General features: G+C 35.6%; 1 protein-coding gene across 3 annotated transcripts in view; it reads left to right on the top strand.

Annotated features, from left to right (window-relative positions):
* Positions 1-26,864, top strand: part of COG5 (component of oligomeric golgi complex 5) — a 293,532-nt gene that overhangs the window by 10,892 nt on the left and 255,776 nt on the right. For all 3 annotated transcript variants that reach the window (XM_032304091.1, XM_032304089.1, XM_032304090.1), the window contains exons 4-5: positions 3,719-3,773; positions 3,873-3,942. In XM_032304091.1, the coding sequence (XP_032159982.1) occupies positions 3,719-3,773; positions 3,873-3,942 (125 nt within the window). The remainder of the gene's footprint in view (positions 1-3,718; positions 3,774-3,872; positions 3,943-26,864) is intronic.

Here is a 26,864-nt window from a genome sequence, read left to right as displayed (position 1 = left end):
TTAATTTGAATTAGTGTTAGTAGTATTCTACTAATCAAATTAGTAGAATTTGATTATTTGAAGTAGTATTCATTTTGGCATTATGTGTATTTCTAAGTACTTACTAGTATGTTGAGATCCTGAAAAATAAGCATGATCTGTATTTGAAAATGAATAGTATCCCACCTTCTACTTCATCAGCTTTTTTTTTTTAAGATTTTATTTATTTATCAGATGGAGATCACAAGTAGTAGGCAGAGAAGCAGGCAGAGAGCCCCATGTGGAGCTCGATCCAAGACCTTGGGATCATGACCCAAGCCGAAGGCAGAGGCTTTAACCCACTCAGCCACCCAGGCACCCCTACTTCAGCTTTTTAACCCCCAATATTGAATTTTGCCATGTAGATAGTTCAGCAGTACATTTATTGAACCTATTTCATTAAAAGTTGCCCCCATTCATTTTCATTTATTTATTTATTTAAATATTAGTTGAGCGGGTGCCTGGCTGGCTCAGTGGTTTATTGCCCGCCTTTGGCGCAGGCCATGGTCTCAGGGTCCTAGGATTGAGTCCCAAATCGGGCTCCCTGCTCAGTGGGAATCTGGTTCTCCCTCCCCCTCTACCCCCCTTCCCACTCGTGCTCTCTCTCTCTCTCTCAAATAAATAAATAAAATCTTTAAAAAATATATTAGTTGATAATTTGCTAGGTTCCAGACAGGTAGATTTGGGATTTAGAGGTATTTTTAATTAACGCTATTTTACTGAAAAGAGATATCTTCATTCCTTCCTTCATTTGTTCACTCAAACAGTAACTGAGAACTTGTTAGGTACCAGGCACTTATGAACGATAGATAGTCACGGTTCTTACGGAACTTATGTTCTAAGGCAGGGAAGCAGACAAAAAAAAAATACACAAATGGGAAACTTCAGATATTTTTAAGTTCCACAAAGAAAATAAAATGGTTTATTAGTTGGAGGAAGGGGAGTCCCTTACTAGCTAGGATACTCGGGAGGGGGTGGCCTTTTTTACAAGATGACATTTAAGCTGAGAACTGAATGATGAGAAACAGCCACCACATGAAAAGTGGAAGAAGAGTGTGTGGTAAGCTGAAAGACCAATAAATGGGAAGGTAGGAGTTAACATGGGTTGTATGAGGGACAGAAAAAAGGCCAGTATGAGAGGAATTTAATGAATAAAGGAGAGAATTGTAGATGAGGTTCCTGGAAAAGAATTTTGATTTTTCATTCTAAATGCAGTGGTAAACCATTGGAGGGTTTTTATTAGGAGTATGGTATATAAGACTAATACTCTAAAAAGTTTTCTTTTTAGAAATCAGTAGAATCAGGGGTACCAGTTTAGAAGATACTAGAAGAGAGTTGATGGTGCCTCAGATAAGAGTGGTAGATGTGAGAGAGGAAAGTGGGTGGCATAAAATGGGGGCAGAGCTGATGGGGTTTGTTGATGGGAGATGAAAGAGGCGAGGGAAAAAAGTCACCAAGTATGATTCCTAAGATTTTAGTCTGAAAAAAGGGATAGGTGATGGTATAGATAACTGAGATGGGTTAGAATGGAGAGGATTATAATTTTGATGGGGCGAGGGTGGGGCAGAAGTTATCTTGGGTGTCTTAATTTGACAAAAGTTCAGATCTAGAGATTTGTGTGTGCATGTGTGTGTGTGTACATAGGTAGGCAGACATAAAAAATCTCTGTAGATATGTGTACCTATGTGTGGATGTGTGTATATAAAACTGGTATTTTATTGAATAGGTAGTATTTAAAACATTGGGATTAGGTGAAGTCCCTAAGAGACATTGTAGACAGGGAAGTGAAAGTGACAGAGGATGAAATCTTAGAGTATTCTGGCATGTAGGACTCTAGCAGAGGAGGAGGAACCACTAATGTAATAGGAAGAAACCCAGAGAGTGTGTAAACTTCGAAGCCCAGAGGAAAAAAAGTGTTTTAGGCAGGGAGTGGTTTGACTCTTGTGAATTTCAGAGAATTTGAGCAAGATAAAGACAGAACTGACAATTGAATTTGGCACCTTGGGGGTTTCTGGTGACCTTGATAAGATTGATTTTGGTGTGGTGTGTATGAAATCTGTTTGAGAGTAGGTTGTGGAAAAAATAAGATGTGAGGACATGATGATAACAAATAAAATTAGTTAATTTCTGGCGGTTTAAGGTAAAGGAACCATAAAACCAGCAGAAAAATTGGACTGTGCTATACTAAAGCATAATTCTATCTGATAATGTTTATTAGTTCTAATATTACTTAATTTAATATACGACAGAGTTCTGTACTTAAGTTTATTTAGAATATTGTTTTAAAACCAGAACTATGCCAGTTAAATATGAAAAGTGTTTTAAAGAGTGGAGTTCAAAATAATTAAAACTGTAATATTGAAAAGCTTATTTTCAGGTATATAAAACAGTAAGATTTAAGATCTGTCTTCCTGATAATATTTTTACAGTTTTAAGAAATTAACCATCATGTTGGTTAATTTAATCATTTTTAAGAAATTAACCATCATGTATATGAAATTAACCATCTCATATAGAGAGTAAGGCGATACTATCCTTGTTATCCATGTGCATTACTTACCTAGGATATAATTAATTGAACAAATATTCATCGCCATTGGAAGTAGTCTGAGTTGGGCTCAGGTCACACAGTAATGAATGAAAATATACTTTCCCTAACCTCCAGGAATTTACGGATTAGTGAGAGAGTAAAACATTAAACAGATATATAAGCAGATATGTAATTACCTAATGTGGTAAGTGCCATGAAGGAAATGTCTGCTGTAGAAGAAAATAGAAAGAAAACCTAAATTAGCTGGGGGATCTTTTAGTAATTTTTTTTTTTATTATTTGACAGAGAGAGATCACAAGTAGGCAGAGAGGCAGGCAGAGAGAGAGAGAGGAAGAAGCAGGCTCCCTGCCGAGCAGAGAGCCCGATGCGGGACTCGATCCCAGGACCCCGAGATCATGACCTGAGCCGAAGGCAGTGGCTTAACCCACTGAGCCACCCAGGCGCCCCTGGACTTCAGTTTTGACATGGAAGTGAAGGGAAGACTGTAGAAGAGTTTTAACAGGGAATATTGGGCTACAGTTTGCACCTTTGGAGATTTTATCTATTTGTGAGAGTGAGAGAACATAATCAGGGAGAGCAGCAGGCAGAAGGAGAAGCAGGCTCCCCACAGAGCAAGGATCCTGATGCAGGACTTGATCCCAGAACCCTGGGATCATGACCTGAGCCGAAGGCAGACACTTAACCGACTGAGCCACTCAGATATCCCCAGTTTGCACCTTTAAAAAGCATTCAAGCTTCTTTTGTGACTATAGTACAATACACATGAACATGAAACTTAACCATTTTAAAGTATACAATTAAGTACCATTAATTACATTTACAGTGTTGTACAACAGTTTTACTATGTAGTTCCAGAATTTTTTCATCACCCAAGTGGAAAACCCTGTGCTCCTTATGCAGTCACTCTCATTTGTCAGACTTGTTTAGTGAAACAAGAATTGTAAGAATAGAAGAGACTACTTAAAGGCTTTAAAAATAGTGCAGGTAAAGATACTGGTTGCTTAAGTTATAATGGTGGCAGAAAAAAATTGAAATTTTTCTATATATGGGTATGTGTATATGTATGATTTTTTCTTTTAATATAATTTTTTTCCCCAGTTGGAGCCCTTGTAAATTTGTAAAGTAATGGAAACTGTTATGTTTTCCCAGGTGTCCTTCAGATGATGCAGACAAGAATTGGGGCTTTACAGGGAGCTGTCGATAGGTACTGTTGTTCATTTCGTTAATAAGTGGAATGGAAAGAAGTTTAACCATTGATATTTTGAAGATGATTTTATTGTCACACTTCTTTATTTTCCTTTAGGATGAAAGCAAAAATTGTGGAACCATACAATAAAATAGTAGCCCGGACTGCACAACTCGCAAGACTTCAGGTTGGTTCTCACTTTTCATTTCTTTGTACTTTATTATGCATTTTATTCTTTTAAGTGGAAAGATTCCAAGAGAATGAATTCTTAGGAAATAAGGGGATATGAGAGTAAAGGGGAAAAATACTACAGAGCTTTAAAATAAGATATGCAGGGGTTTTTTTGTTTTTGTTTTTTGAGAGGGAAGGAGAGAGAGACTCTTAAGCAGGTTCCATGCCCAGTATGGAGCTGGACGGGGTTGGGAGAGCTTATCTTACAACCCTCAGATTATGGCCCAGGTCGAAATCAAGAGTTGGATGCTTAACCGACTGAACCACCCAGGAACCCCAAGATACGTAGTTTAAAAGAATACAGATCTTGACTATTCAAGTGAATTATTTTCATTCATATTATTATAGTGTACAGTAATTTACTAACTTATTAAAATTTAAAAATATTTGTTCAATAGAGAACAGGAAGAAACCTAACATTTATGCTGTGACTAAATGTAAGGAATCCAAATTATAACTTATTTTAATAACTTGTGTACTTTTTTGGGAAATTCAGTTTTTGATTAGAATTTAGTGATTTTTATGACCTTTGTTTTTCCAAATGTTTTTTCTGTTCCTCCCCTATCCTTCTGGGACTGCAGTTACAAATTTACCAGGCATCTTAAGGATATCTCACAGATCACTGGATTCTCTGTACATTTTTTTCCACCATCCTCTTTTCTCTGTGTGATAATTTTTATTGCCTTGTTTTCAAGTTCACTTATTTTTTTTTCTGTACTGTTTAATCTGCCCCTAATCTTATTCAGTGTATTTTTCATTTCAGACATTTTTGTTTCACCTGTAGAAATTTGATTCAGGTCTTTTCTTACATTCTATTAATCTACTTAATCTTTGAACATATAGAATATTGTTAAAATAACTACTTTAATGTCTTTGCTAATTTATAGAGTGTGCCAGTCATACCATAGTCCAGTTTGAAAATACTTCCAACACCACAGAAAGATCCCTCGGGTCCATTGGCCAGTCTTGCTTCATTTGGGCTGCTGTAACAGATTATCATAGACTGGATGGCTTATAAAGAGAAATGTCTTACAGTTCTGGAGGCTAGAAGGCTGAATCAGGGTGCCAGCCTGGTCATGTCCTTAGTGAAGACTCTCTTTTGGGTTGCAGATAATAATTTTCTTTTTTATTTTTGTAATTAAGTTTTTAACTTTAATTCCAGTCTATTTAACATACAGTGTTCCATTAGTTTCAGGTGTACAATGTAGTGGTTCAACAATTCTATGTAATATTCAGTGCTCATCATGATTAGATCGTCATTTTCTTGTTGTATCCTCAAATGGCAGACAGGGCAGGAGAGATTTCACGGGTCTTTTATAAGGGAACTAATCCCATTCGTGAGTTGTTCACTTTCATGATCTAATCACTGCCAAAGTCCCCACTTCCTAATATCACTTTGGGGTTTAGGATTTCAACCCATGAATTTTTTTTTTTTAAATAATTTCATGTATTTTTTTTTTCCTTCATCATGTTAAGTGAACTCTTTAATCCCATCCACTATATCCCCTTTCCCCCACTTCCCTCCCCTCCGGTAACCATCAGTTTGTTCTCTATAGTTAGGAATCTGTTTCTTGGTTTGTCTCTCTCTCTCTTTTTCCCCACTTTGCTTGCTTGTTTTGTTTCTTAAATTTCACATATTAATTGGATCATATGGTATTGGTCTTTCTCTGACTGCCTTATTTCACTTAACATTTTACTCTGTAGCTCCATCCATGTTGTTGCAAAAGGCAAGATTTTAACCTTCAGTTTATTCCAGACGTCAGTACCTATTCCTGCTCCCAATTCTAGGCAGTAGCTAATCTATTTTCTGTCTCTATTGATTTGCTTTTTCTGGTCATTTCATATAAAGGGAATTGTACAAGATACTGCCTTTTGTGTCTGGCTTTGTTCATTTGCATAATGCCTTTGAGGTGTATCTACGTTGCAGAATGTCTTCAGTAGTTCATTCTTTTTTAATTGTTGAATTCTGTTCTATTTTATGGATGTAACACATTTTATTCATCCATTTACCAGTTGATGGATATTTGGATTATTTCTAGTTACTGGCTTTTATGAATAATGCTGTTAAGAACATTTGCTCACATGTATTTCATTTTTCTTAGGTAGATTCCTTTCTTTCTTAAAGATTTTATTTATTTGCCAGATAGAACAAGAGAGCACAAGCAGGGGGAGTGCAGGCAGAGGGAGAGGCAGGCTCTCCACTGAGCAAGGAGCCTGATGCAGGACTCAATCCCAAGACCCTGGGATCATGACCTGAGCTGAAGGCAGACACTTAACTGACTGAGCCATCCAGGTGTTCCCTTTTAGGTAGATTTCTAAGAATGTAATTGCTGGATTGTATAGTAAGTTTGTTTAATTTTTTAAGGAACTGCCATGTTCTTTTCCAAAGGGCCTATACTATTTTATATTCCATCAGCAATGTCGGAGTGTTCCAGTGTCCACACATCCTTTACCAACACTTGTTCTCTCTTTTTTGACTATGGCCTGCTAGTGGGTGGACAGTGGTGTCTCATTAGATTTTAGCTTACATTTTGTAAATGGCTAGTGATATTGAGCAATGCTTCTCTTGCTTTTTAGTCCTTAGTGTATCTTTGGTTTACTCAGTCTATTCATATCTTTCAGGCATTTTAAAATTGGGTCATCCTACTGTCTGTTTTTTTTTTTTAATTGAAGAGTAGTTGACACATAATGTTGCATTAGTTTCAGGTGTACAATATAGTGACTCAGTTTCTCTGTACATTATGCTGTGCTCACTGTAAGTGTGGCTGCATCTGTCACCATATAACAACATTACAGGACCATTGACTATATTCTCTATGCTGTGCCTTTCATCCCTGTGATTAACTCATTCCATAACTGGAAGGCTATACTGCCCACTCCCCTTCACTCACCCTGCTCCTGTCTGCTGACCATCAGTGTATTCTCTGTGTTTATGGGTCTGTTTCTGATTTTTCTGTGTGTTTGTTTGTTCTGTTTTTAGATTCCACATATAATTGAAATCATCTGATATTGCCTTTCTCTGTTGACTTATTTCACTTAGTGTAATACCCCCTAGGTCTATCCAAATTGTTGCAGATGTCATGATCCCATTCCTTGTTTTGGCTGCATAATATTCGTGTGTGTGTGTGTGTCCACCATGTCTTCTTTATTCATGAATCAGTGGACACTTAGGTTTCTTCCATATCTTGGTTATTGTGGATAATGTTCCACTGGGCATGAAGTGCAAATATCTTTTTGAGTTAGTGTTTTTGTTTTCTTTGGATAAATACCCAGTTAGGAGGTTTTTTTTTGTTTTTTTTTTTTTTACATATTATGCTACAATATATGATTTGCAAATATTTTCACCCAGTAAATGATTTTTAAATCTTCCTCCCAGTCTATCCCTTGACTTTTCTTTTTTTTTTTTTAAAGATTTAATTAATTTATTTGACATACAGAGATCACAACTAGGCAGAGAGGCAGGCAGAGAGAGAGAAGGAAGCAGGCTTCCCACTGAACAGAGAGCCCGATGTGGGGCTCGATCCCAGGACCCTGAGATCATGACCTGAGCTGAAGGCAGAGGCTTTAACCCACTGAGCCACGCAGGTGCCCCGACTTTTCATTTTTAAGTAGTGTCTTTTGAAACAAAAATTGTAAATTTTGATAAAGTCCAAATTATCAAATTTTCTTTTATGGATTGCTAGCACCATTTCTTAAAAGCAACTTTTCTTTCCCTGTTGAATTATTTTGTTACCTTCATGATATTTAATTGGCTTTATGTATGTGGGTTTATTTCTGGGCAACTCTCTTCAGTTGCTCTAGTCTTTTGCCTTTTTATTAATAGTACACTATCTTGATTACTATAGCTTTTTAGTAAGTCTTCTTTCAGGCAAATGATCTTGAAGAAGAATACTGTTTTAGTACCTTTGCAATTACCTATGAGTTTTAGCATCAGCTGACTAATTTCTACTAAAAAGCTAGTTAGGATTTTTTTTTCTAGTATCATTTGTATTTCTAATATTCTAGAAATTTTTTCTTACACAATATTTTGTCATTATATTTTTTGTAGGGTAGGAGATGTTGTAATTTTTTTTTTTACTTTTTCCCATTTTTCTCTTTATTGAGAATATTGGTGAATTTTTGTCTCACTCCTAGAGTACAAGAAGGTAGTTTTAGAATTACAGACCCAAATTACAATGAAAAGTAAGATAATCAAGTTCTTTTTAGAATAAATTCAGTTTTGTTCCAGGCTAATCTCAGCTCTGGCTGATACTCATCTTAATGTACTTTCTTATTTTCTTTTTTTAATTCATTTTTTATCTTTTATTTTTAAAATTTAAATTCAGATAACATACAGTATATTATTAGTTTCAGAGGTAAAGTTCAGTGATTCATCAGTCTTCTGTAACACCCAGTGCTCATCACATTACATGCCCTCCTTAATGTCCATCACCCAGTTAACCCATCCTCCTACCCACTTTCCTTCCATCAACTCTCAGTTTGTTTCCTATGATTAAGAGTCTCTTAAGGTTTGTCTCCCTCTCTGACTTTTGTCTTTTATTTTTCTCTCCCTTCCCCTGCTCCTCTATTTGTTTCTTAAATTCCACATATGAGTGAAATCATATGATAATTCTTTGATTGCCTTATTTCACATAGCATAATCCTCTCTGGTTCCATCCATGTCATTGCAAATGGAAGGATTTCATTTTTTTAAAGATTTTATTCATCTATTTGACAGACAGAGATCACAAGTAGTCAGAGAGGGAGGCAGAGAGAGAGAGATGGGGAAGCAGGCTCCCCACCGAGCAGAGAGTCCGATGTGGGGCTCAATCCCTGAACCCTGGGTTCATGACCCGAGCTGAAGGCAGAGGCTTTACCCACTTAGCCACCCAGGCACCCCAGGATTTCATTTTTTTAATGACTGAGTAATATTTCATATATATATATATTCATATACATATATGAATATATATATATATATATAGACACACACACACACACACATATCACATCTTCTTTATCCATTCATCTGTCAATGGATATCTGGGAAAAGCTGGTTAGGATTTTGACTGGAAATATACTGCATCCATAGGTGAATTTGGGGAGAATTGACGTCTTAACAATATTGAATCTTTTGACTCATGAATATGTTATCTCTACGTGTATGTAAGTTGTTAATTTCAGCTATATTTTGATTTCAGTTTTGTTAAATTTATCTTTGTTTTTGTTACTGTACTAAATGGTATTTCTAAAAAATTTCTAAAAAAATTCTATTTTTTCATTGCTATTTTATATAGAATTGGTTTTTGAAAATTGACTCCATAGAGGAAATAATGAAATTTTTTTTTTTTAGATTTTATTTATTTGAGAGAGAGCACAAGTGGGGGTAGGGAGAGTGGCAGAGGGAGAGGGAGAAGTAGACTCCCCGCTGAGCAGGAAGCCGGATGTGGGACTCAATCCCAGGACCCTGGAGTCATGACCTGAGCAGAAGGCAGATGCTTAACCACCTGAGCCACCCAGATGCCCTGTAGGTTTTGTTTTTTTTTTTTAAAGATTTTATTTATTTATTTGATAGAGATCACAAGTAGGCAGAGAGGCAGACAGAGAGAAAGGAGGAAGCACGCTCCCTGATGAGCAGAGAGCCCGAGGCGGGGCCCGATCCCAGGACCCTGGGATCATGACCTGAGCCGTAGGCAGAGATTTTAACCCACTGAGCCACCCAGGTGCCCCTGCCCTGTAGATTTTTTAAATTAAGTTTTCTTTTCATATTCTTAGTAGGCATAGTATGACTTAATGCTGATATTGTTTGAAGTTAAAGAATGTAGATAAGAGAATGAGGGAATTGATAACTAAGCAGCTCTGATTTTCTTAGTAAGCCATTGGAACATCTACTACAAGAGCTGTTGTGTTATTGTAGGGAATACAAAGATGGGTAAGATAGTACTTGTTTTCAAAAAGTTTACGTCATGGTTAAAGGAAGTACGATAAGTGTATAAAATGACCTAATAAAATACTGATTACATAATTATGAAAATAATAAGTATTCACAGAAGAGAGGAATTATATGCAATTGGATTATTTATGAAGTATTTAATGCTTAAGAAAGGAGAGAAGCTTAAAGAAGTAGGCTCTTGACAGCTTTGAAATAAATCTTTAAGAATGAATGCAATTGATAAGGGTTTTAAAGGATAGGTAGAATTTGGGTAGGCTAAGATGAGAGTAAGGTATTATAGACAGAAGGAAGAATATGACAAAGGCATGAGGTGAAGGCTTGCAGGGCATATCCAGAGAATGGCAATAAAAGTGTACATTAAAAGGATTAATTCAAGCCATTTCCCCTTGTCCTTCTTACTTATTACATGTATCTGTCAGCTTCCTTCTTCACTAAAGACAAACCTGGCTCAGTTATCTTTACAGTGAAAGTCTTTACAGTTTCTGGCTTTAGTACCCATACTAACCCACCTATCATTCTGTCCTCACTATTCTTTGACTTTCTTAACTCCAGTTATGATCTTCATCTGAACTCTACCTGAGCCATCTACTCCCATGACCACACATTAACCTCTGAAACCCTAAACCCTTATGGCCCATTTTCTTTTTTATATCTCCCCTGATTTTTCCAACTTTCTCAGTACCTTCCCTCAGACCTGTTTTTTTTTTTAAATAGCTTTATTGAGCTATAATTCAACTAAGTGTACAACTAAATTTTCTCAATTTCCTGCCTCTAACTTTCCAAATTTGGTCTGTAACTGTATATTTGTCTTTCCCAATATTGCTTCTTTATATCTTATTCAAGCTTTTTATTAAGCTATATATAAATTATAGTTACTTTTTTTGGTTTGAATTTATATCTTTAACTTTTATAAGTAAGTTAGAACTCTGTCTAGAAAAAGTGTTTTTATATTCATTTATATCATATTTGCTATCTTTAGCTAGAATTAACATTACCATCTTTTGATTCTTTTTGTGTATTTTCTTGCAGTACTGTGACTTTTCAGTTGCTAAAAGACCTTGAAACGTTAAATACAAGCACAAAATCTTTTAAGAACCTAACAGAAAAGAAGTGTTTAATGCTTCTATGAGTTGGAAGGGTTTTGGTTTGGTCTATAACACAGGTTTTATGTTACACATTGCACTTCCATCTTTTACTTCAATGTGAATATTTTTGATAGAGTTTTTAGTATCTGGGGAGCATTCTTGAATGGAGAATACACATTACCTATATTTTATTAAATATATTTTTTAAGATTTTAAGTGATCTCTATACCCAATGTGGGACTTCAACTTAGAACCCTGAGATCAGGAGTCATGTGCTCTGCTGACTCAGCCAGTCAGGCATCCCTCATCACTTATATTTTAGAAATTTCTAGTTTGTCTATTAGATTTATTAAACAGTAATTCATTAACATTAAGTAATCATTACCTCTTTAAATGTTTATGGACTCTTTATGCAAGTAATTTCAAAACTTATAAGAAATTCTATTGCCCCAGGCATTTAAAAACTGGTTACTAACTTACTTAACCAAATTCTTTTAAACATTGAAACAAAATCATAAATTTGATAGATTTTCTAAAACTATTTTTTAATTTAAATTTTAGTTAACATATGATTCAGTATTAGTTTCTGTAGTAGAATTCAGTGATTCTTCATTATATAAAACACCCAATGCTTACTATAAGTGCCCTCCTTAATACCCATCACCGAACTAGCTCATTCCCCACCCACCTCCCTCTGTCAACCCTCTGTTTTCTATTGTTAAGAGTCTCTTATGGCTTGTTTCTCTCTCTTTTTTTTTTCTTTCTCCCCTTTCCATATGTTCATCTGTTTTCTTTCCTAACTTCCACATTTGAGTGAGAGCATATGGACTTGTCTTTCTCTGACTGACTTATTTCACTAAGCATAATACACTCTAGCTCCATCCATGTCATTGCAAAAGGTAAGAATTCATTCTTTTTGATGGCGGAGTAATATTGCATTGTGTGTGTGTGTTTGTGTGTGTGTATACACACATACCCCAGGTCTTCTTTATGATGGACATTTGGGCTTTGTCCATAGTTTGGCTATTGTTGATAATGCTGTTATAAATATTGGGATGCATGTATCCCTTTGAATCTGTATTTTTGTATCCTTTGGTTAAATACCTAGTAGTACAATTGCTGGATCATAGAGTATTTCTATTCTTAACATTTTAAGGAATCTCCATACTGTTCTCCACAGTGGCTGTACCAGTTTGCATTCCCACCAACAGTACAAGAGGGTTCCTCTTTCTTTGCCTTCTTGCCAATACCTCTTATTTCTTGTGTTGTTAATTTTAACCATCCTGACAGGATGAAGAAGAAATGAAATACTGATATATCTGTATTAACATTTATTAAATCAATGAAGTATTGTACTGTTCTGCTTGTCTTCCTGTGACCATCTTTGTCTACTTCAGATTATTCTTTTCTCTTTTGAATATCAATTTGTACTTGCAGTCTTTCGTAGACTCCATATCTTCCAATTAATGTTACGTTTTATTTTTATTTTTTTATTGAATATTTATTTATTAAAGATTTTATTTATTTATTTGACAGAGATGGGGAGAGAGAGAGAGCACAAGCAGGGGGAGCAGGAGGAAGAGCGAGAAGCAAGGTCCCTGCAGAGCAGGGAGTCTGATGTAAGGCTCAGTTCCATGATCCTGGGATCATGACCTGAGCTGAAAGCAGATGCTTAACTGACTGAGCCACCCAGGAATTCCTGTTTATTTTATTTTAGAGAGAACACACCCATGAGTGGGGCAAGGGATGGAGGGAGATGGACTCCTCAAGCACACTCCTGCCCAGTATGGAACTTGATCCCAGGATCTTCAGATCATGACCTAAGCTGAAATTGAGAGTTGGACGCTTAACCTGCCTAACCCACTAGGGTAACTAGGTGCCCCTAGTTACTGTACTCCTGTTGATGCTCAAGCTATCAGTATAATCATTTGGAATCCTTTCAAACTGGCTTTGTTTTTTCAAGGAGCCATTGCCATTTCTGAAAGTGTCTTTCTTCTCTGCGGGTAGTGGAAAGTTCTAGACCCATTCTGATGCTTTCTGCTGGAAGAAGTAGGATTAATTAACTGCTAGACTTCCTGATTTCTTTCACTGAATAGTAATACTGTACACCAAAATTTGAATGTAGGAGAATTGACTAGAATTGATGCTGTGAGCAACTTTTTTTTTAATTTTTATTTATTTATTTATTTATTTATTTATTTTTTAAAAGATTTTATTTATTTATTTGACAGACAGAGATCGTAAGTAGGCAGAGAGGCAGGCAGAGAGAGAGAGGAGGAAGCAGGCTCCCCGCTGAGCAGAGAGCCCGATGCGGGGCTCGATCCCACGACCCTGGGATCATGACCCGAGCCGAAGGCAGTGGCTTAACCACTGAGCCACCCAGGCGCCCCTGTGAGCAACTTTTTGTGATGGACATAGCAGAAGTTATTTTTTTTTTTTTTATGCTCAGTCACATTGATTTTTTTTTTTAACATTGAAGAGAAATTTAAAATTTCTCATTGAAGAGGAATTTGAAATTTACCTTGTTAATCATTTTTAAGTACACTGCTAAGTATGTGAACATTGTAGTGTAACAGATCTCCAGAACTTTACCCTCTTTTAAAACTGAAACTCTAAATGCCTTAAATATGAATTTTTCTTTCTCCTGTCTTCACTTTTAGAGCCTACCATTCTACTTTCTGTTTCTATGGTTTTGACCAGTTTAGCTGTTTATAGGAGCAGAACTTAGAGTATTTGTCCTTTTAGCTTATATCATTTAATATAATATCCTTGAGGTTCATCTGTGTTTTAGCACATGACAGCATTTCCTTCTTCTTTAAGACTGTATAGTATGTATGTATGTATGTGTAGGCCCCATTTTCTTTATTCATTAATCCATTGATAGACATTAGGGTTGCTTCCACCTCTTGGCAATTATGAAGAATGCGGCAGTGAACACGGATGTGCAAGTATCTCTTGAGATCCATTCTGCTTTGAATTGCTTCGGAGAGATACCCTGACTATATGGTAATTCTATTTGTCATTTCTTGTGGATCCTCCATCCTGTTTCCAGTAGTGGCTGCACAGTTTGTGTCCCCATCAGTAGGGCCTGAGTTCTCCAGCTTTTCTGCATCTTCATCAACACTTGGTATTTTCTGTTCTTTGGATACTGGCCCACTAATGGGCGTGAGGAGGTATCTCACAGTGGTTTTTTTTTTTTTTTTTTTTTTTTTTTTAAAGATTTTATTTATTTATCAGAGGGAGAGAGGGGGAGAGAACGAGCACAGGCAGACAGAATGGCAGGCAGAGGCAGAGGGAGAAGCAGGCTCCCTGCTGAGCAAGGAGCCCGATGTGGGACTCGATCCCAGGACGCTGGGATCATGACCTGAGCCGAAGGCAGCTGCTTAACCAACTGAGCCACCCAGGCGTCCCCTCACAGTGGTTTTGACTTGTATTTCTGCTACGATGAATGATATGGAGCATCTTTTCATATGTTTGTTGGCCTAGGTATATCCCAAGAATGGGTGTGCTAAGGTTATTGAATTTCTGATCTTTGGCTTTATTATGTAATACCAAATTATTTTCCCTAAGAGGTATGTCATGCGTACCAGCAGCATATGAGTTGGCATTAGTTTGTATCATTGCCAACATTTAGGGTTGTCAGACTTCTTGGTTTTTTTTGCCAATATTTTGGGTGTGCGATGGTTTCAGTTTTGTTTTTCAGTGTCCTAATTACTAAAGAGACTGAATACCTGAGACAAGTCCTCTATTGTGAGTTTCAAATATCCCTTTGTGCTTGTTTTTTCTCTTTCTTTATAATATCTAGATGAACAGAAGTGAAATTTGCCATTTTTTCTGTTAGGGTTGGTGTTTTGTTTTATTTTTGTTTTTTTGTCTTGTTTAAGAGAACTTTCTCTATCCTGAGCTCATGAAGATATTCTGTATTGTCTTATGTCATATGTTTTGGTCTATAATATACCTGAAATATTTCTAAGTTTACTGACCTATTTTTGTTAAGTGTCTTATCTGCTGTTACTTCCATCCTGTATGTTTTTGATTTTTACATAATGCATTTTTCATCCCTAATATTTTATCTTTTTGTATCTTTCCTTTCTATAATATACTTCTTGAGCACATAGAATAATTTATAATAGATATCTTAGTATTCCAGTCTTCATTATTTCTAGGTCTGTTTTGTTGATTGACCTTTCTTCTTGTTACGGGCTTTATGATTTTATTTATTCATATGCCTATAAATGAGGACTGGTTTTAATTCTTTGTTAGTGCAGGTCCAGAGCAGACTTTGGTTTAGGGCTAATTTATAGTTTAGTCCTAAATGTTTATTGCTAGGTCTTTATACTGTGAGCTTTGTGATTTGTTTCAGTAATTCTTTCCCTGCATTTTCTCTTACACATGTACAGATTGGTACTTACTTTCCGTCCAGTTCTGTGTGCGTAAACTAGCTTTTTTTGTTTCTTCTGAAGTCTGATCTCTCTTTCCTCACTGTGGAGAGACTGTCATGTTCTATTTCCCTCCCCTTTCCCTTTGCTGGCACCTGGAAATTGTCTCCTAGCAGTATACTAGGATAGTTAAGTTCATTTTCTTGCTTTTCTTTTTTTAAAGATTTTATTTTTAAGTAATCTCAACATGGGACTCTCACCCACAACCCTAAGATCAAGAGTGGCATGCTGCACTGACTGAGCCAGTCAGGTGCCCCAAGTTCATTTTCTTCCTTTTCTTCCAGGGATCACAGTCCTGTGCTATCTGTTGTTGAGTGTCTGAAAATGATTTCATGTACTTTGTGCAGTTTTCTAGTTGTTTAAGATGGGGGTGTATTTATGCACCATACCCAGTGCTCCATGCAATGAATTCTGGAATACTGAAAAGAAATAAAATAAAATAAAATGAAGGAAAAAAAAGTTTAATCTCAAAAAAAGAAGAAGAAGATGGGAGTGTAAATCCAGCCTATCATTCCATCATGTTAGAAGTAAAAGTTGCTCTCAGTTTTTAAAATGGAGTTGTAAGTCACATGCTACAAAATTCACCACTTTAAAGTGTATTTTAAGTGCAAAGTGAGTGGTTTTTACTATTTTCACAAGGTCGCGCAACTAGCACATCTAATGTCAAAACATTTTCATTACCCCAAGAAGAAACTTTATTCCCACTAGTAGTTACTCCCCTTTACCCCTCTCTAATCTGCTATTTGTCCCGGTGGCATTGCCTATCCTGGACATTTCAAGTAAATGGATCATACATTATGTGGCATTTTTTTCTGGCTTCTTTCACTTGGCATAATGCTTTCAAGGTTCATCCTTGTTGTAATATGTTTCAATACTTCATTTCTTTTTAAGAATAAATAATATTGTATGGATATACCACATTTTTGTTTATCCATCTGGTTTGTTTTCCCAGCACTTGATGGACATTTGGGTTATTTCTACTTTGGCCTATGATGAGTAGGAACTGTTATGAACATTTTTGTCTAAGCTTTTGTGTGGACGTATTGTTTTCAGTTATCTTGGGTGTTTACTGGAGGATATGCAAGGTTGTATGCTACTTGTGTACTATTTTGATGTATCAAATTAATATGCATACAACCTTAAACTTAGACGATGTTATATGTTAATTATTTATCAATCTCTGGAAAAAAGAAACTTTGAGAAATGCCGGACTGTTTTCCAAAGCAGCTGTACCATTTTCCATTCCTATCAGCAATGTATGAAAGTTAGTTTATTTCTTACAATACCTCTCTTCTTTTTAATATAGCCTTCTTTTTTTTTTAAGATTTTATTTATTTATTTGACAGACAAATATCACAAGTAGGCAGAGAGGCTGGTAGAGAGAGAGAAGGAAGCAGGCTCCCCACTGAGCAGAGAGCCCGATGCAGGGCTCGATCCCAGGACCCTGAGATCATGACCTGAGCCGAAGGTAGAGGCTTTAACCCACTGAGACACCCAGGCGCCCCTTAATATAGCCTTCTTATTGGCTAAGAAGTAGTACTTCTGGGTTGTTTTATTTTCTTTTTAATTTTTAAAATTTATTTTTTAAAGATTTTATTCATTTGAGAGAGAGAGAGAGAGCATGAACAGGTGGGGGTTGGGAGGAGCAGAAAGAGAAGGTGAAGCAGACTTCCCGCTAAGCAGGGAGCCCAGTGCAGGGCTCAATCTCAGGACCCTGGGATCATGACCTGAGTTGAAGGCAGAGTCTTAACCAACTGAGCCACCCAGGCACCCGCTTAATGGTAGTTTTAATTTGAATTTCCGTAATAACTAAAGATTTGAGCATATTTTATTGTACCTATTGGCCATTTTAAAAACTCATTTTCTTTTTTTACAGTGTGTTACTAGTTTCAGGTGTACAATACAGTGATTCAGCAATTCCATGTATCACTAGGTACTCATCACAATAAGTGTACTCCTTAATTCCCATCATCTGTCTAACCCATCCTCCACTTACCTCCCCTCTGGTAACCATCATTGCTGGTGGAAATGCAAACTGGTGCTGCCACTGTGGAAAACAGTATGTATGTTCCTCAAGAAGTTAAAAATAGAATTAACCCTATCATCTAGCTGTCGCATTACTGGGTATTAACCCAAAGAATACAAAAACACTAATTCAGAGGGATACCTGCACCCCTATATTTATAGCACCATTATTTACAATAGCCAGGATATGGAAGCAACCCAAGTGCCCATCAATTGATGAATGGGCAAAGAAGATGTGGTATATATAATACAATGGAATGTTATTCAGCCACAAAAAGAATGAACTCTTACCATTTGCAACAACTTAGATGGATCTAGAGAATATGATGCTAAGTGAAGTTAATCAGAGAAAGACAAATAGCATATGATTTCATTCATATGTGGAATTCCAGAAACAAAACAAAAGAGCAAAGGGAAAAGGAGAGACAAACCAAGAAATAGACTGTTAAATGTCTATTAGCCATTTGTATATCATCTCTTATTCAGATTTTTGCTCATTTTAAAAGTTGGTTTTTGATCTATTTCCTTCCTTCCTTTCTTTATTGTTTTATTTTCTTCACTTGGAATATATCATCCCATTATGTTCTGCCTTCTGTTTTAGTCGTTGAAAAGCTTTGATTCTGACCTGGATTTTTTTAAAGGTAATCGGTAATTTTCTTCTGGCTTTTTTTTAGGATTTTCTCTTCTTTTCGATTCCCTTCAGTTTCAGAATGTGGTTCCTTTTTATTCATCTCAAGTGTAATTAGTTTTTCTTTTTCCATCTGCGAGTTTATCTCTTTCATCATTTGTAAACCATAATTTCTTCAAATATACATCATTGTCTCTCTCCTTTGTCTTTAGAGTCTAATAAATGTATGCTCAACTTTCTTTGTCATCCAAGCCATTTACTGACGTTTCCTTAATGTATGTTTTTTTTTTTTTTTTTTGTCTTTCCTGGACTTTTTCCTGATTGTATTTCATTTCATTCTTTCTTTAGCCAATTACAGTCTGTGATTAAACTAGTCTATTATTATTTTGCTAAATTTTGGTAATGTTTATTTTATTTTTAAAAATTCGATTTTTATTTTCCTGAAATGCTGTATGATCTGTCCTGTGTCCTGTGTTCTGACTTTCACTTCTTTGTATATATTCTGTGGAGGTTTTCTGTTATCTGACTCTGGAAGGTACAGTATTATTTGTGTTTGTAGTTATGTTTCTTTTTGTAGTATGTTTGGCCTGTTTTGTCTAATGGAGTTCAATTTCTTTGGGTGCCTGATTATCTTTTGCTGTGTGCTGGACATTTTTTTTTTTTTTTTTGGGGAGAAGCTATTTTTAATTTTTATTTATTTATTTATTTATTTATTTATTAACTTTTTTTTTTTAAAGATTTTATTTATTTATTTGACAGACAGAGATCACAAGTAGGCAGAGAGGCAGGTAGAGAGAGAGAGAGGAGGAAGCAGGCTCCCTGTGGAGCAGAGAGCCCGATGTGGGGCTTGATCTCCGGACCCTGGGATCATGACCTGAGCCGAAGGCAGAGGCTTTAACCCACTGAGCCACCCAAGCACCCCGAGAAGCTGTTTTCTAGAATATCTGAGTCCTTAAGATTGATTTTGTTTCTTCGTGGTATCAGAGATTACTATCAGTCTAAGAACAACATTAAATTTAATCAGTTTTAACTATCTGCTCCATTTGGCCTTGATCTTGGCTGTTAAGATGTAGGTTGTAGTTTTCCAAGATTAGCCAGTATTCTCAGATTACAGGTGGATTTGCTTCTTTTCTTTCTGGATTCTCCTGTACTTCACTTTTAGCTTGGTATTTCTATATGTTTTATCACTTCTTTGATGCTTTTCAGACATTTTTACATGTCCTACAACATTTTTTTAGTTGTTTTCAGTGATAAGCTAACAATCTAGTGCCATACTGAAAATAGAAGACTCACATGTCTTATCTTTTTTATAAAACAAATGCTTAATACTTAAAAAATATTTAAATTAAATTAAATTAAATTTTTAATTTTAATTAAATTACTTTTTAATTTAAAATTTATAATAATTTACAAATTATAAATTTATAATAAAATTTTATAATTTTAATTTATAAAATAATAACATTTATAATAATTAATAAATCATTAATTTATAATAATTAATTTTAACCTAGTTTTTATTTTTGTGTGTGTGTTTTCTTTTTTTTTTTTTTGTTTTCTTTTTTATTTTAAGAAACAGTGAAGTTACTTGTTTCATAATTTCTTTTTTTTTTTAATTTATTTTCATCATAACAGTATTCATTGTTTTTGCACCACACCCAGTACTCCATGTAATACTTGCCTCCCGAATACCCACCACCTTGTTCTCCCAACCTCCCACCCCCCACCCCTTCAAGACTCTCAGGTTGTTTTCCAGAGTCCATAGTCTCTCACAGTTCACCTCCCCTTCCAATTTCCCTCAACTCCCTTCTCCTCTCCATCTCCCCATGTCCTCCATGTGATTTGTTATGCTCCACAAATAAGTGAAACCATATGATAATTGACTCTCTCCGCTTGACTTATTTCACTCAGCATAATCTCTTCCATGTTGATACAAAAATAGGGTATTCTTCATTTCTGATAGAGATATAATACTCCATAGTGTATGTGGACCACATCTTCCTTATCCATTCATTCGTTGAAGGGCATCTTGGTTTTTTTCAGTTTGGCAACCATGGCCATTGCTGTTATAAACATTGGGGTACAGATGGCCCTTCTTTTCACTACATCTGTATCTTTGGGGTAAATACCCAGTAGTGCAATTGCAGGGTCATAGGGAAGGTCTATTTTTAATTAATTTAATTAAATAAATTAAATTAAATATTTAAAAATATTTAAATTAAATTAAGTAAAAAATACTTAAAAGTATTACAGTTTCTTAACAAAAAGGAGAATGAAGGGTCAAGTCCTCACTATGGCATGTAAGCCCCTTCATGATATGGCTTCTGCTTGCCTTTATCAACTTTGCCTTTTGCTAGAAATTCTCACATTTTCTTTGCACATTTTCTTTTTTAGTATAACTCAGAATGTTCTTGTCATTCAATAGACTCTAACTGATCTGTCAATTCTTTTGTGAGGGCCTCTCTTGCCCTTCCTTCTGGCAAAGCAGAATATTTCTTTTTCATTTTTTGGTTCCTTTAGAGTACTGTAGATACTTCCATTATAGTACTTTCTGCATAGTTTTTACCTTCTTTATGCTCTTATAAGACTGAGGTACTTAAGGGCTGTGATCATGTATTGTTAATATTTGAATCTCTAGCCTTGGCATAGCATTATATACCAGATAGTTAAATGTTTAAGAAATGAATAAAATGATCTTTTCCTTAATCTGTGTCTCAGTTTTAATATTCTTTCTAAAAATGTAATACATGTTTCTGAACAAAACATACATGGTGTACTAAAAATTTTTTTTTAATTTTTAAAATTAACATATAATGTATTATTAGTCCCAGGGGTACAGGTCTGTGAATTGTCAGGCTTACACACTTCACAGAACTCACCATAGCACATACTTTCCCCAATGTCCGTAATCCAACCACCCTCTCCCTACCCTCCCCCCGCTGCAACCCTCAGTTTGTTTTGTGAGATTAAGAGTCTCTTGTGTTTTGTCTCCCTCCAGATCCCATCTGGTTTCATTTTTTCCTTCTAAAAAAATTTTTTTAATGTACTTACACATCCCTCCTATAACAACTTGAGAAATACAGCATGTGAGAAGAGTGTGTATGTCTTAGTCTTTTTCAGATAGAGAAGAGATACTTTCAGGTTATTTCAGGGATAGCTACTTTAGGAGCATGTGAAGCAGTGAGGATACATGGGAACCTGTCCTAACAGCCAAAGGAATCCTGAAACAGTGTGACACGCGTGCACAGTAAGACATTGCTTGCCTGTAATAGCATACCAACATTCACGCTTCTCTGTGACTCAGGCTCTGTGTGTTTGCATCTCTATCTGCTGCTTTTTCTTTCTGCCACAGTGGGTAAACGCTCATGCTCCTTTTCACTTGCTTATTGTTTCTTCTCACTCTTGCTGCTTTTGTTTCAAGGTTTCTGCTTATTGCCACTTCCCTGCCAGTAACGGTTTTTGGCAGTTCTTTTGCAAGTCAATGTCATGCACAATGTCATGTCATGTCAATGACAGACTTGGTATGGTTTCCTTTGACCTAGCATTGTTCCCCAATCTAATGAGTTGTGGCTAAGGCCTCAAGGTCCTCTATGACATGAAGTTTGGTGAACCATGTGGAAGGACCTGCCCAAGCTACTTTCCTGAGGAGTATGGGTACTACAAGTGCCCAGAACATTATAAAAGTTCTCTCCTAAAAGTTAATGTCTTTCTTTTATGCTGAAATCCACATTAAAACAATACCTCCTCATAGTTAAGTTGGGATTTAGATGCTGCTTTTTTAGGATAACGTTCTCATTTTGTACTCAAAATCATGGTATTATGTTCAGGGGATTTTTTTTTTTTTTATGAAAGAATAAACTAACACGCAAGGATGGTAGATTTATGTTTAATTTTAGATAGAAAATTAAAATTTGATTTTTCAACTAGAATTTTAATTTTAGTTCACTTCTTTGCTTTCAGCTCCAGATCTTAAACCTGTCAGAATCATGCATTTCTTTTTTTCCCCCTTTGTTCAATATACTCCTCTGACAGTAAGTTTTAAGAACCTGTTTATTTTTGCCTCTTTTAGCTAATTTTAGCTAATTATTAGCAATAAGGGAAATTTCATGTTTATGCAGGACTTTATAATGAATGAAAATTTCAAGTATTCTGAATCATTTGACTTTTATAATAATGTTTAGAAGTTGCATATCTCATCATTCTATGGATAAGTAACCCTGGATTCTGAAAGTTATTTGCTTGAGTTCATAAAGCCAGTGTGCAGCAGCATTTTGACTATGAAATGATAATTCTTTCTCTAAGTTTACTATTCTTTGCTTTTGATTCTGTGGACTATATACAAAAGGTAGACCATATAATTCCTGTTTCCCAGAAGCTTGTCCTAGGTTAAATTAAAAAAAAAAAAAAAAAAAAAAAAGGAGAAACAAGTCCAGTTTTGTAAGTACCCATGAAGTACACTGGTCTAAGACTTCTGAGGCCTGACTGCTATTCCTCATCACTCTACCTGCATGGTAGTGAAGGAACTTGAATATCTTCCCCTCCCCCCAACTTTATTGAGATATAACTGATGTATAACATTGTATAAGCTTAAAATGTATAACATGATGATTTGATATGTGTATATATTGTGAGATGATTACCAAAATAAGGTTAGTTAACTCATCCTTCACCACACCAAATTACCATTTTTGTGGTGGTGGTGGTGGTATATTTTTTTTACAATGAAAGTTTGGAGTGAATTGGTGAATTCCCTTCCAGCTCTAAAATTCTGTGAAGCTGTGATCTTGTCTTTTATGAATGTTTTTATTTTTTATGGTTATATAAGCGTGAGAAGTCAGAATTGTTTGTGTTTAAATAAACACTTTTTACTTTTATTATTGTTATTAAATTTTGTGCTGATTTTCTACACCCTTATTTTAAAGAATATTATACTAGAGGAACAACTAAGTTGATAACTGTCGTAACTGTGGCCAAATTATTAAAATGGAAGAAAGAGGTGAAGGGAAAATAAAGAAATATGCCTATGGACATTTTGGTATGTTTATTTTCAGTATTTAAATTTTTCTTGGATTGACTCCTATGCAGGCTTACTTTAGGAAGGAAATTCATCTTAGAAATGCGTTGCCTTTAAAACTATTTTGAAGTCTAGGGCCCCTTCTGAAGCTTATTATGTTTTAACCATTTTTATGCTATTCACTTTGTTTAGTCATATCTGTTTTGAACATTGGGGAAACTTTAATTTTCCTGTTTAATCTTTTTATTCTTTGAGCTCTTAATTCATTTAAATGCATGTGGTACAAGAAAGCAAGAAAGAAAGAGCTACGAAGTTTTTGCCTTGAACATAAAATCACTGTGATTGTTCTCTCAATTAGAAGAAAGTACTTTTACATTTAATTCTTTTTGCTTTTTATCCCCATTTCACTCTCTTTTCAGAAGCCTTTTCTTTCTCCAAGCAGAGGCTTCTGACTTCATCTATATACATGAATACATGAGTTGAATTTAATTATCACCCCAAGAATCATCTATCTGAGCTCATTTTAGTAACATTGTTTGCTTATGAACTGCCTCAAGAGTTTTTCAGAAAGAAATTTTGAAGAGCCTATTATTTCTTACAGAGAGTATTTAAATTTTTTTAACTTTAAAATTATATAAGAAAATGAGTTTTTTAACTTTCAGTGTAACAGCTTTGTTGAGATATAATCCCATACCTATTATATAACATTTTTATCTTTTAAAATTATTTTTTTAACTTTTTATCATTTTCCTTTTTTTTTTAAGTCCTACACGTATATTAGCTTTTTACTGGAAAGTTTTTAATGTAGTTTTTTAACTTTGAAATCATATAAGTAAGAAAGTTTGAGAAAATTTTGAATAAAGAAGGAAGGAATCGTCCTTAAAACATTTTCTCTTTTCTATATGTTGATGTTTTATAGGTATGTGGTTTTTACCATATAGTTTAATAGGATCCCTTTCAGTTTTCAGTTAATGTGGTGTTGATTTTATCTATTTTATTATAGATAGAATTGGAATGATGCCTTATTTTGCTAGCTGTATAATTATCCACCAAACAAGTGAATGTGCCAGGAAGGAAGGAAGGAAGAGGAAAGATAGTAGCAACTTAAAATGCCAATGTCCCCCAAATGCTGTAAAAACAGAGAACAACTACCTTAGCAAAACCAAAGAACCTGTGCTGTGGAAATGATCTTGTGCTAGTTCTGGGCCTTGCCTGCAGGGGGCATCGCCACTTTGGCTCTGCTTTGGGAAAGCCACAGTCTGTGTAAGCGGACTTGAGACCACCTGCCTTGAGACCACCATGCTGTGAGGAAGCCCCAGCTAACCACGTGGAGATGATAGGTGCAGAAGCACTGAGGCACCAGATACTGGAGTGAAGCCTTCTGATACTGTCCAGACCAACTTTCTTGTTAGCCAGGTGCAGCAGAATGACAACATGTGGGGCATTTGAACCCTGCCAAAATTACCTACAGAAGTGTGGGACCTAGCAAATCATGTTCAAACACTACGTTTTGGGTTGTTTTTTTCTTGCAACAATAGGTAATTGGTAGACTTTCCAAAGTGATGTTCAAGTATAGAGACAGCCGTCCACAAACAAGAATGCAGGGATGATTGCCCCTGTGAATCTTTCCTTGGGAATCTGATAGCGCACTCGAGAATGACTAGAAAAACCCCAAAGTAAGACTGGTGTTTAGCGTTAGAGCTGAGATTAAATGAAGGATATAAAGGGAAGTATAATATGTAACGGCTGTATGTTTTGACAAGTAAAACTCAACTCTAAAAAAAAATGTATGGAGAGCATGTGCAAAACAATGTTTTAAAAACTATCTTCAGCTGTCATATTTGTGTTTGTAGTGTGGGTTTTGTATTGAGATAATGTTTTCTGTGTGTTGTGCAGCAAAGCAAATGGATAATTTAAAATTTTTCTAATTCTGTTATTTCTCATGTCTCAGAGCCAGAAGTCTCTGAAGAAGAAATAAAGTACAGATATAAGTTAGAATAAGTAAACACCCTGTACTCCTGATTTTTAATTGGAAATATCAGTATGAACTCATGAGGTATTTTAATTTTATCTTGATATATACATCACATATGCATATATTTTTATACATATGTATATGTATAATATGGATCTGAGAATGTTTTATGTATATTATGGAATAAAGCAAATGAATATTTATGTGATAATTTGATTCTGACATTTCCTAGCTATGTCTGCTGAAAAGTCACAGAAATGAGCAAACCTAGTTCCCAGAATGTGTTCTTGAAATGCTCCTGACATCTAAAAGAAACTAGGGCTTCTTTGATAAACCTTTGATTCCAGGTGTGGGGCATGAAATGTATAAAATGATCCTGGAGTATTTTTATACTGTATATCAAGGAACCTATTAGCCACTACAAGACAAGTCAAGACAAAAGGATTGAGGAGCAACTTGAAGAGCCTTTGGGGTGACCAACAATCCCAGTTTTAGCATTGGAAGTCTCAGGTCCTGGGAGACCTCTTTCTCAGTCATTTGGTACAATTGATCACCCTCAGAGTCTCTCACTGGCCACAAAGGGATAAGGTCAGCATCTGCAAAGATAAGAGCTACAGTAGTGTGGCATCCTTTATTTATTATGTTTAAGTCTCTGAGTTCATACTGACATCCCAAACAAAACAAAACCCGCTAATTGTTCATCTTTTGTAGATCTCAGGAAAGCAGTCTTTAATTTTGAAATCTGATGAAGCAAGGAAAGGAATCAAATGTTTTTTTTACTTTTCTATATGAATAGTACCACCAGGTAAACAAATAGTAGGTAAGGTAAAGTTTCTTTTTATGGGGAAATTTTATATGCTAGCAAATAAAGACAAAATGGAGTAATCTCTGTATTTTAATGGATTTTGACATTGACTATCAGTGACTGCTAATGACACAGAAAGAGAGAAAATCACGCATGTGCTGCACATACACCACTACCTAAGGAAAGTACCCAAAATATTAAGCCTGAGTCTGGCAAGTCTGTGTATGTCCAAATGCCAACATATAGGAAACATGCAAGACAGAGGAACATGTTCAGCTGTACTGTTGGAATGAACTCCGTGAAACCCAGTCTGTGGGAAACTGTATAGGACAGATGGTCCAGTATACTTAGCAGATTGCAAAGAAAAAGTAAGAGATGATAAGGGAACCTATATGTATTAAAAAAAAAAAAAAGGGCAAATTTAAACTATAGCAGTTGGGTACATACATTTGAGTAGTAAAACCATTAATAAAAGTAAGGAAGTGATTACCACAAAACCCAGAGTAGTGGTGTTTCTTGATTGGGATGGGAGAGCTAGGATAGGGTACATACATGGAGGGCTTCTGTAGTCACTGACGTGGTTCTGTCTTCCGATCTACATGGTGGTTCTAGGTTCAGTTAGCTATAATTTTTGCATGTGGTTTTCTGTGTTTGTAATATCTGTATCTATTTCAAAGATATTTTTAAGAGCAGTTTTTGGTTCACAGTGAAAGTAAGAGGAAGATGGAGGTGTCTCCTATACCCCCTGTCCCCACCCATGCATGGCCTTCCCCTTAATCACCATCTCTCCCAACCCCTCAGAAGGGTACATCTGTTACACTTGATGAACTTACATTGACACATCACTATCTCCCGAAGTCCATAGTTTACATAAGGATTACTCTTGGTGTACATTCAGTGGTTTGGGACAAATGTATGGTGACATATGTCCATCATTATAGTGTTATACAGAGTATTTTAAAAATCCTCTGTACT

The sequence above is a fragment of the Mustela erminea genome, chromosome 11, assembly GCF_009829155.1.
Source record: "Mustela erminea isolate mMusErm1 chromosome 11, mMusErm1.Pri, whole genome shotgun sequence".
Lineage (NCBI taxonomy): Eukaryota > Metazoa > Chordata > Mammalia > Carnivora > Mustelidae > Mustela > Mustela erminea.
This window is presented reverse-complemented; position numbering and strand designations above follow the sequence as displayed.